Source organism: Pelmatolapia mariae, linkage group LG3_W (assembly GCF_036321145.2).
Source record: "Pelmatolapia mariae isolate MD_Pm_ZW linkage group LG3_W, Pm_UMD_F_2, whole genome shotgun sequence".
In the NCBI taxonomy this organism is placed as follows: domain Eukaryota; kingdom Metazoa; phylum Chordata; class Actinopteri; order Cichliformes; family Cichlidae; genus Pelmatolapia; species Pelmatolapia mariae.
This window is the reverse complement of record NC_086229.1, coordinates 88829350-88841525: the sequence shown is the minus strand read 5'-3', so window position 1 is coordinate 88841525 and position 12176 is coordinate 88829350. Positions and strand designations below refer to the sequence as shown.

General features: G+C 37.0%; 1 protein-coding gene across 1 annotated transcript; it reads right to left on the bottom strand.

Moving 5' to 3' along the window:
* Positions 1-8032: 8032 nt before the first annotated feature.
* Positions 8033-9917, bottom strand: LOC134624082 (uncharacterized). The gene is made up of 5 exons (XM_063469064.1): positions 9872-9917; positions 9337-9681; positions 9007-9117; positions 8872-8900; positions 8033-8155 (listed from the first exon to the last, which is right to left on the bottom strand). The coding sequence occupies exons 1-5, from the start codon at positions 9915-9917 to the stop codon at positions 8033-8035; spliced, it is 654 nt and encodes a 217-aa protein (XP_063325134.1).
* Positions 9918-12176: the final 2259 nt, after the last annotated feature.

Below are 12176 nucleotides of genomic sequence, written 5' to 3'. Positions count from 1 at the left end.
AGTATTCATCCACTCTTTAAAGACACATCATGCACCACACAGCCGCCCCTCTTGTTCTCTTTGCAGGCGACATAATATTGGAATTTTTCTAACCACATGTAACCACACATAATGTTAACATGGCATAATGCACATTCAGAATAAGGATAAAAAGGAACATGAAGAAAAACAGATGAAGCAAAACAATGAAAAAGAAGTATCAGTCAAACAAAAACACCCTCAAATTTGAAAACAGTGAAACTAGCCTCTACTCGTGGTCAAAGTTACTCAGATCAACTTTATTTATTTATCCTTCTGATGCAGGCAAGAAAAAGGCTCGCCTTTCATCTGACAGAAAGTGCTGTCACCACAGTGGAAAATAACAGGAGGAGGAGCATGAGTCAGTTCCCTGCAATACCTGGTTGCCAAATTTTCCATACATACATTTTCATATATATATATATATATATATATATATATATATATATATATATATATATATATATATATATATATACATATATAATTTTTCACATTTTTTCTAAACTCTGTAAAAATACCAAGGCTGATGTTATCTAGCCAAAACCCAGTAGTTCAAGTTTCATTGCTTGTTCTTAAACTTTACTGTGAACCTCCTCCTGAACCTTCTGACTGTGCTCAGACCACACTGTGCTCTCTCTTCCTGTAAAGTGACGAGTATTTTGTTCACACCTCCCTCCCCCAAAGACCTTTTGACTCCCCCTATGAATAACTTTGTATGCTCTTGTTTCACTAAAACATAAACAAATTAAGGCAGAAAAACGGACACAAAAATGTAGACCGTGACTTAACTACATACATGTTTTACCATCATGCACATAGAGAATCGACTCTATTGCAGGCCTTCTGCTTCTTGGTGTTTTTCGGTGGAGCCTCATCGCAGAGTTGAGGTCAAACAAACCCACATTCTATAGGGGAAAAATGTACAATCACATACGCACATGTGCATGTCTGATGTCATCTGCTCTCAGAAGCTAAGTGGGGTTGGGGCTGCTTAGTGAATACCATGTACTGTGAGAGACTTTCCTTCTTAATGAAGCATATATTTATCATTTTACCCTGAATCCCAAGTTAGCTATGTTGCAATAGGCCTAGACTTCTGGGGAGGTTTCCCATGATGCATGAGTGTTTTTTGTTCACTCTCTATATGCATATAGACCACTGTGGATTTAGTCATTAGTTATTTTTACTCTGTAGCTCTCTTCCACAGCATGTCTTTGTCCTGTTTTCTAACCTCACCCTCAACCTGTCATTGCAGATGGCTGCAGATCCCTGAGCCTGGTCGACAGAGGCTTATTACTGTTAAAAGGGAGTTTCTCCTTCGCACTGCTGCTTGCTCATATTCAGCTAGGCATAAAGTACCTTGAGCTGAATATTGGAAAAAGTTTGCCAGTCTAATGAATCTTGGTTCCATTTATGACATTTTGATAGTAATGTCCGAATTTGATAAAAACAACATGAAAGCATTAATACATCCTGCCTCATTTAAGGATTCAGGCTGTGGTTGGTGGTGTAATGGTATTGAGGATATTTTCTTTAGGCACACTTTAGATGCCTGGTATCAACTGGGTATCATTTGAACACCACAGCTTATCTCAGTATGTCCAGTCCACCTATCTTTTCATGGCTGCTTCTATCAGGATAATATGCTACAACAAAAAGCTCAGATCATCTCAAACTAGTTTGTTAAACATGATAGTGAGTTCATTAATGCTTTCTTCCATCTCCAAATCTCAATCCAGTTGTGCACTGCTGGATATGGTAGAACAGGAGAGTTGCATATAGATGTGCAGTCAACACATGTGTAACAACTGTGTGATGCTTTCATGTAAATATGGACCAAAATCTCTGAGGAAAGTTTCCAGCATCTTGTAGAATGCCACAAAAAAGTTAAGGCCGACAGGGCTCAGAGCTAGCTTTACCTAATAACGTCTCCATTGAATATTACACACCCACGGCACCTTTGGCTTTTCACCTCAGTTGTACTGTCACACACTGTGATGTTGTTTCCTGTCAGACCATAGATGTGTGTATCTCGCTTCTTTCACAGCACACTGTTATATAGACTCTATTAGACCACTAAGCTCTACATTTTCCACTCAGACAAAAGTCTGACAAATAAGAAAGACACAGAAACACAATAAGGAGTACCCAAACATGGCCCAAATGCAAGTTTTATTTATTCTTTATTTATTCTTAATTCACTGCAGTCAGGCAGACAAAGGCTATCCTGTGAGTCTATCTTGTGGCAGCATAGATAACATGTGGCTCCAGGTCTCTCTGTCCAGTAGGTCCACGGCTTCTTTTAGCTTTTTTTTGGAAACTTAGTGCTGCATAGTTCAGATCGCCTGAAGTCATATTCTGAAAAATCAAAGAATTTAGGTGAACGCTATATTAAAAAGATGTGTTTGTTAAAAATATGAAAAGTTGGTGGAGTTATAATAACTCAGTAATAATACCAGATATACATAACATCATTACATATGCAAGTTTGAATCTGTAACACTCAGATTAATGACTATAGAGTCACCATATTATCATATACAGAAAAACATTGAGTGGAGATGGAATGACCCAAGCCATCACTATCACTTACAGTTTATATTGAGTTTCGAAATAGCAAATTCATAGCAGTTTGCTTTATGCACATATAGAAACTTCAATAAAATATGGTGGCTGCTTTGTGTTGTAACAACATGGAAGAAAGTCTTCCTTTCTTCTTCTTTGACTTAACAAACTTCATGCTAATGCTTCTGCTTTCTAAAAACAGAAGAACTATTTCTTCGGCAGACACAGTTATAACTAGCATTTTATTATTATTGCATTTCATTTACAATCTAACTGATTATATATAATACAATACAATTTCTTTATTCTTTTATAATTTACAACTTTGACAGTTTTAAGTGACAACTACTAAGCAATATCTCTGCTGGGATTAATAGTGTTATATTGTTAATACAACTCATTTTTGTTCGTTAAAATAAACGGTTTAGAGTTATTTTTTATTGCTTAAAGGTCGAGGTTTTTCATAGAATAATTAAAGGTTTAGTGGTTCTGTTAAATCATAAAGATTTTATATATACAGAAAAGATGGATTTACCTCACTGCTTTGCTCCGGTTGCTGTTGTGGAGCTAAAGGCCAAGTATGAAATTGTAATTAGTTTATTACCAACACAGTACTTTGCTTTGGGTTTGTTGATCAGCAGCGAGAGTAGGTGAAACAAATTATAGCCACATTTACCTGTTTGAAGTTTCCTGATTTTTAAAACCAGAATAATGACCACCATAGTGAGTAAACCAGTCAGACCAGCCAGGAGGATGATGCTCAATGGTTGGGTCATTCTGTTGCAATTTTCTAAAAGGTGTGGTTAAGATATATTTTTTACAAGATACTGAACGTACTGAACAGTGAAAATTAAAATCTTTCCACTCATCATGGAATCTCACCTTCAGTCTTAAAATCCTCTGCTTCACTGGTTTCACCACCTGTGACCATGATTGTTGTATTATTTTAAGATTTGCTGTTTGTATTTATTGTGTTTCCACATGACATGATGAAAAACACTAAAGTTGCAGAGAAAGGTTTTTAACCAAAACTCACCTTGAATTCTCAACTCTACCCTAGTGGAAATAATTATATGATAGTCCAAGAAAAATCCACAGAAATACAGCCCAGCATCAGACAGATCCACTGGCTTTATTTGAAGAAAGACGGCGACGTTGTTGGAAGTCATATTGAATTTTCCATTTTGAAATCCATCACAGAATAAAGCTTGTCTATTAGAGCCATACACAGAGGCAATGCAGCTCAACGTAGCTCTGTTGACCACTCTGAACCACTCTGTATGCGTTGAACTTCTGGAAATGTTGGAGCACTGCAGTGTGACTTCTTCACCAGACTGGACCTCCACAGTCTGAAATTCAGAACCAGAGACAGAGAGCCAGCCTGAAACAAACACAAGATTCATCCAAGAGAGCGCAGCACCAGGATACCATAACAGTGAAACTGTTTTAATGAATTTGCGTTGTCCTAATAATCAAATTGAAATCCTGGAAGGTTAGTTGTTGCATAATTTGGAGTAGAGAGTAGTAAGGTACCACTACTTACTTATGGTGCACTGAAACAAAGCTGTTATCAAGATGAAGCTCGTCATTGTGTGCTTAAATCTGCCACTGCTCGGATAGTTTGTAACACGCAGCTCTTATAGAGGGTTTAGAGGGGTGGAGGTTTTTTTTTGTTTTTTTTTTTCTTTTACTTGCCAATGACCTATCGGTACTGTGCAATGCCTCTGCATATAATTGAGTTTCATCTGTTATCAACAGGATACATAAAGGTTTTATACATGCTCTTCAGATGCAAAAAGAATATCTCCTACGAAATTTTCACGGTTTTAAACTAGTGTCCTTAAATTAGTGTCTCTAAACATCTGGGGTGACATAGAAAAGTTCACGTGCAGTATCATAATTTCATATTGGGTAAAGTTTTGTAGGGTTTCTTTCTAAAGGCTGATATGTGTTCTGGTAAGGCTCACCAACATTTTCAAATTTCAGGTCCACACTCTGGTCTTTCTTTAACTTTTACATGTAAAACAAGTGTAAAAACTTGTGTTCTGGTTACATACCTGTTTCAAACCAGTACATGGTTTAGCCAAGGTACATTATATAACTGTGTGTGTGTGTGTGTGTGTGTGTGTGTGTACGCCTAAGGTAAAATGTGATATTGTCTGAAGGACGCAAAAGCAGGTTTAGTTTTCTGGGTGATACAGTCATGAAACTTTACTGTAGCTCAGTTCAAGGAACTTCTGTACATTAACATTAGCATTTTAATTATGCTGGTATTTTTGCCCAACAAGTGACAACACTTAGACAGGAGGGGGTAGTGCTATGTTATGAATGCTAACATTAGCAGGCTTGGTTATCCAACAGCATTTAAAAGTTACAGACAAGAATTACGAAAAGTTCAATGGACATTCATACCTACCAACTACTAAACTTCTTTTTTAGTTCATAGTGACTCCATACCTGTTTTAGTGTTTTTCACATGGTTCTTCACACAGCATTGTAGTTACACAAAGACCAAATCCTTAAAACTGTGATTTTAAGCATGTTGTCATAATGAGACCACAACTGAGGATCTAAAAGACACTGAGGCAGAGACAGAGTTTACAGTTTATATTTTCTGACAGAAAAGACTGACTGGAGAGGGAATATTCAGACTTTAAGTGGAAATAACTGAGTTTGGGACCAGGAATAAGCTTAAACATTTTTGTGTGTCTCTCAGGGAAGCATTGACTAAAGTTGTGGTTTCAGTTTGTGCTACATTTAGATACCAAAAGTTTATTCTAGACTTATTGAAAGGACTGATTTTATTGGGCTGTTTTGTCCCACTTATAATCGCCTGTTTAAAGTTATTTTTAAAGCCATGCAGCACTTCCCTTTTTATCTATTTTTTTTACTCAAGCTCAAGCTCGGAGAAGCCAAAAGGTGTGGGTTTAATCCAATTTAATACAACTGAATCCTACAAAAGTGAGAACTCACCAGATGCTTTTGAAACCTCTCAGCTTTGATGGCTTTCATTGTACTTCCTGTAACTTCTGGTTTGTGGAATGATGAGAATGTGGTTTTTCCACCTTTGTCAGAAATGGGAATGCATCTTCCATACAACAGGTGGAGGTGTTAAAGCATCCACCCCCCTGATACACTGGGTTAGATGTCATAGTCTCTTAGACATGCTCTTAGAGGAGTGCTACTCACCACAGTTCATTTTCTTTTCTTTTGCTCAATAAAATATTTAAGGATAGCTTTTAAACAGCTTCAGATTAAGAGTAATGGTTATTTATTTGCTGAGTGATTACCCTTTGCTGGACTGGGACAAAAAATCGGCCCTGGCATTTTTGGTCCTGGCAGCCCACCATGATCACTCAAAAAAAAAAAAAAAGAATGTATATGTCATGCATACACATATTATGTGTATACTACCAGTCAAAAGTTTGGAATATGGAATTATGTAGCAAAGAAAAGATTGATAAATAACTCTAAATATGTCTTACATTTTAGATTGCTGAAAGTAGCCACCCTTTGCTTTGTTGACAGCATTGCAAACCCTCGGCCTTCCCTCAGTGAGCTTCTCAATGTAGTCACCTGAAATAGTTTTCCCATCAAAATTTCCATCAATGTCGCCTGCTCTGGCACCTGGAAGAAAATAGACTATGGTTGCTGGTGTCTCTAGCTTTGCCTGTCTCAGAACAGAATTGTCAAAAATCAAAGTTTGATCTCCGTCAAGTATGTCGCTGAGTGGGGAAAAGTGGTTAGAGGCTGAGGAGTAACTAAACATCTGACACATGAACAGCAAAGTGCAGGAGGGACAGGTAAAGAGGTCATGCTGCTAGCGAGTCGGCTATGAGCTAAGCTAAGCTAGCAAAACCCTAAAGACACAGTGAGTGAATACTGTAACTAAACATTTACGAGTGAATACACAGAGAGTGTGCTACAGGTGAAGCACGTGAAGATTACACTGCTACGCAGATAAGCTACCCAACACCCTACCGTTTGATGGAAAAGGCACAGGAAGTGATACTCTACCACAGAGAGAGTGAACACCAAGTGATAGCGCCTCAACCTAGATATTTATACACACAGAAAGGTTGGATTTATGAAGCTGAATTTAATAAATTGTGCATAAATTAGCAGTATTTATTTTCCGATTTGGATGTACGCATTTGTACAATAGTTTTACGTGTAGCCAAATTGCTGCGTATTTGTGGGTGGATTCAAGCATGTGCTTGGCAGTGTTCAGAAGTTGCACACAAATAATTGTACACATTCTTAAAGCTTAGTTTACACTTATGGATCATATTTTGCATATTTGTAACCCTTTTGAGACATATTTCTCTCAATACAGCAGCATCCTGTGACTGTGAGGCCAGGTTACTAGCTGTAGCTGGTACTACTGACAGCACTGACAGCTAACATGTAGGTTAATTTTGTACATTTTGCTGAATCTATTTTTAGTTTAGTTTCTTTTTATTGTTTTCTGTCACCTTTCACCTCTACATTTTCATCACTTCTTCTAAAAGCTGCGTAAGAGATTTGATTAGGTAGTGTCCAGTGTCAGTAATTAAAAAGAAGGAATGGGTTACTGTCAGTGCTTGTACGTCCAGTACATTGGCCCAAAAGTGTGTTGGCCCACCAAGAAAATGCCCAGTAAGCCACATTACCAGTCCAGACCTGGTGATGCCCTGACTTTAAATCTATTTTCACAGTGCTTTTCATTTATGTTGATCTGATGTCTCAGCAACTCCTCCATGAATTTCAATGATATTTTATGACCCTAAGACTTGGATTATGTGATGACACTAATCATTGATAAAGAACATCACTGAGAACACTGAGATATTTTTAAAATTAAAAACTTGTTCATAATATGGCCAAAATACGTTCTGTGTTTAATCTCTAAGCTTAGGATTAGGATTGTATCAAAGTGAAGCAACTCGTGTAATAAAATGATGAGGGAAGTTGTTATTATTGCCCAATAAGTTTGACTAGTAGTCTAAGAAATTTAAAAGACATTGAAGATATATTTAAGACATGTAAACACAGAAAGCTAGTTTGAATCGATCGATCATTATTCTGTTGCTGTTATATCGTCCACGAGCTCTGATTTTAGAGCCCTTGTGGTTTTCACCTCAGCTCTGCTCACACCACACTGTGCTTTTCTTACTATCTGACTCCTCCAGACCATTAGACTCTGAGAAAATTGCATTAATCAGTTATTTCTGAATCTTCTTATATGAAACTTCTTTATCATGTCTACGTTTTTCTTCTCAGACAACATGTAAACAAATAGGAAAAACAAAGAGGCACAAAGCAGAGATTTAGAAAAAAAAACCAACCTTGAATGCAAATTTTATTCACAGTTTTATTTTTTTTCCAAGATTCATGTCACCCACAACACACACACAGAAATATATCAGCAGGTTATATTAATAAGAACTAATTCTTCTTCCTAAGTCTATCGTGTGGCAGCATACACAACGTTAGGCTCCGGCTCTCTCTGTGTCGCAGGCCTGCGGCTTCTTTTAGCTTTTGTCTGGAAACTCAGAGCTGCGTAGTTCAGATCATCTGAGTTCATGTTCTGAAAATTAAAATACTTTTTTAAACAGATGAGTTCAACAAAATATGAAAGGCTTTTGGATTTGTGAGTTACATGACATATATTTCAGTAAGATTTTATTAGTTGAATTAAACAAGAATCCCAATCAATAATGATTCTAACGTCTTACAGTGGTTGCATTAATTTTCTTTAAAACACTGTTTTGCAACTGATTTACTGGTTACATGTGGATTTCACAAACTACACACAACTAGCTGTAATGTAAAGAAAAGCAGAGCAGAAACAGACATTTTTATCCTCCTCAACAAAATAACTTCTAACCAACCAGAAGCATTTATTTTGAGACATACTTTAGAAGAATAATTTATAATAATAAGATAATATATTTATAATATATTTATAATTTTTTCTACACTAACTTTTAAAGTTACAATTGGTGTTAGAAATCTAATTTTGCAGACAATGTATCATAATGGTGTATGTACTCCTTGTATTTTTGTGTATAATTTTTTAAACTAAACTATTACTTATTTGCAGCTATCATCAAGATTTTTTTCTGCTGGGATTATTTTTTTACTTTTTAAAATTTCTGTCAGATACTGATGAATGTGGTTAATGAGAAGAAAAGACATATGGATGCCATAGGTTGATATTAGTCATAGAATAACTACATGTTTAAATGCATCTTTTTAAATCATGACATTCAGTTCACACAATATGAGTAAAAACACATTTACCTTGTGTTCTTCATCCTTAGGTTCTGTAGCTAAACAGCAAATACAAAATTGAGATGAGTTAATTTTCACAAACATATTTTTTATCTTCTTGTTTCAGTTTTCTATAGCAGGTGAAACAATTACAGCCAAGTTTACCTGTTTGTAGGTTCCTGACTTTTAGAACCAGAACAATGACCACCATAGTAAGTAAAACAGTCAGACCACCCAGCACGATGCTCATCAGGTTTATGCATCTTTCAGGCTCTTCTACAAACATAAATGGAGTGGAATATTTCAGTCTGGGTGAAGTATGAGCTCAACAACAATCAAAATGCTTAGAGACAGGAAAATAATCTTACTTTCAGCCTTAAAATCTTCATCATATGTTTCACCACCTGTAAAGAAACATGGGTATTATAATAATTTGTGACTTCCAGTTCTTATTGAAAGTCTCATCAGGCTGTTCTGCTACTAAGGAAAGCTTACCTTCAAATCTTAACTCTACTGCATTGGAAATAATAATATGCACATCCACGTAAAATCCACAGAAATACAGCCCTGCATCAGATAAACTCACTTCTGTTATTTTAAGAAAGACAGAAGTGACATTCGAACTCATATTGAATTTTCCATTTTGAAATCCATCACAGAAAGAAGCTTGGCCATGAGACCCAAACATAGAGGAGATGCAGCTCGTTTTAGTCATGTTGACCACTCTGAACCACTCTGTATGTGTTGGACTTGTGGAAATGTTGGAGCACTGCAGTGTGACTTCTTCGCCACGCTGGACCTTCACAGTGTGAACCTCAGAGCCAGAGACAAAGATCCATCCTGAATCAAACAACAAAGACAAAATGAGATTCAACTCAAAGTGTACGGTACAACAGACGCTGTAACAGGGCAACAACTTTTCATTTGATTTAATTACGTCACTGCTTTCTAACAATCACATTTAAATTCTGTTGTGCTCCTCACTCCATTACTTATTTTAAGCTGGGAGTAGTAATGTGCCAGTACTTACTGAGGCTGCAGAAAATCAAAGCTGTTATCAAGACGAAGCTCCTCATCGTTGTTTAATCCTGTCACTGCTCGGACAGTTAGTGAACCACACAGCTCTTATAAAGGGGTTTAGAGGGGCGGAGTGATTTAGTTTGTCATCTTGCCAATGAACTACAAAGGCAATGCAATGCATTTACATATGTTTTAGCATTGGCTAATATCAAACAACATTACTGTAGTTTGTTTATTTGTTTGTTTATTTATTATTTTGTGCTAGGATATTCACACTCTTAGGATCCAGTGTTTTATCTATTTTTTGATCAAGTATCCTATTTTAGTCTCTTATGATCTGGTGCAGCATATAAAGGAAAACAAAAATGGGGCTCAATAGTGTTTTTAAAATTTAATATACTTTTCACATATGATGTTTGCATTCATTAGACCTAAGTTAAAGCTAATTTTATTTTATATATCCTAAAGTTGTGAAATTATTTAAAGCTGTTTAACCCTGTAGTTGTTTTCCCATACTTTCTGTCAGCTTTTGCAATCAGAATTATGCAAATAACCCTGCAAAGGTGACAGAAGATTCATGCAAATCACATGACCAATTTAAGATGATATAGCAGCAAGATCCACCCGCAACTTCTGCAGCGGGACATGGAGGCCACCACCTGCTGAAACCAACAGAACCACATCATCTGCGCAAAGCAGAAACAAGATTCTGAAACTACCCAAGCAGAATCTTTCTACCACTTGGCTATGCCTAGAAATTCTGTCCATAAAAAAATATTTAAAAAATCAGTGACAAGGGGTAGTCCTAGCAGTCCAGGAACAATTCTATATCCCACTGACACCGGCCTCCTGCTACGTAGGGCTGGGTATCGTCACTGATTTCTAGAATCGATTCAATTCCGATTCACAAGGTCCCGAATCGATTTGATCCACGATTCGATTCAATTCGATTTGATTCGATTCGATTCTTGGAAATTTTGCCTCAGACAGTAAGAAATATTATAATTCAGATCATGCATCAGTACATTTCCATATTTTTATATCAATAAAAAGAAAGCTGACACTTGTAAAACTTTATCAAAGGTGTGAGCATCACAGCAGATGCCTTTGTGTCAAAGTAGCTGAGGATAAAACACAGAAAAACATGAAGGTGATTTTCCTGGCCTGGGATTTTATAAAAATATTCTGCAGTAGATCAAAAATGAAAGAAAACCATTAATCAACATATGAACGTTACCTGATGCTGCTGACGTGAAGCAGAGCAAAGTTACAGAGCTTTTATTAGAGACACAGCTAAGCATTTTGCAATTTTGCATAATTTTAAAAAGTTTAAATTTGTTCAGTATTAAACAGCAGAAATGAGGCTTTCTTTTCGGAAGTAAGTAAAAGGAAACAAAAAACAGCGTCCGACAGCGCTGTAAACAATGGTAGGCTTGTGCATAACAAGCAAGCGAATAATGCAGGCAACAGATTTTTAGATGGGAAACTGTTCTTGAAGTACAGAGAGAGAGAGAGAGTTGTGCATGAAGTGTGATTTGATCATGGTGGAAGCAAAACAGTAAAAGTAAGAGGGAATTCATGATGATGTTTATGTGAAGCGTAGTTTGGATCTTCTTTTGCTGCTGGTTGGAGAGAGATAAAACCCACAGCTTCAGAATCTAGCGTAAAAAGGGCGTAAACACAAAGCGCGGACCCGCCGAAACATCAGAATCAGCGAGCTGTTGGCTTTCAGCCCCAACCATGTCCGTGCCGTCGGATGAGAAAGGCGATATCGCACTGATTCTGATGCGTCGGCGGGTCCGCGCTTTGTGTTTACGTCTTTGTGCAGAATCCGTGTACCTGCTCTCATTCACTGTTTTAGCTTTTTGGTGGTTGTTGAAATTTTGTGAGGTTTAACCTGAAATTCTGGCATTTCGGGCAAAATAAATTTATATAAAAAAATCGATTCAGGATTTTAATGAATCGATATCACGTTATCCAAGCTAGAATTGATTTTAATCGATAAATCGATAATCAAAACCCACCCTACTGCTAAGCTACCTGTGGCTCTGTTGTCAACATTCTCCTGTCAAGCCACACGAGGCTTCATGTTTCTGATGATGGCGACTTGCCAAACCCGAAGATCAGGCCTCAGAGGCCTCAGCCTCTGAATGTTGCTCTGTGGCCTGCAGACCACCTGAACTGCCTTTGGGGGTCTTTTTGGACTCTTGTGCTTCCGATTGTCTTTGTTCAATTCTTAATCTAACAAATGTACTTCAGGAAGAATGGTCAAAACTTCCCATAAATACACACCTAAACCTTGTAAAAGCCTTCCC

Coding starts and splice junctions, on each gene's coding strand:
- LOC134624082 (XM_063469064.1), bottom strand. CDS start 9,917: ATGAGGAGCTTCGTCTTGATAACAGCTTTGATTTTCTGCAGCCTCA. Junction 9,118..9,336: donor AGTAGAGTTAAGATTTGAAG/GTAAGCTTTCCT, acceptor TTATGTTTGTAG/AAGAGCCTGAAAGATGCATA. Junction 8,901..9,006: donor AGTCAGGAACCTACAAACAG/GTAAACTTGGCT, acceptor TTTGCTGTTTAG/CTACAGAACCTAAGGATGAA.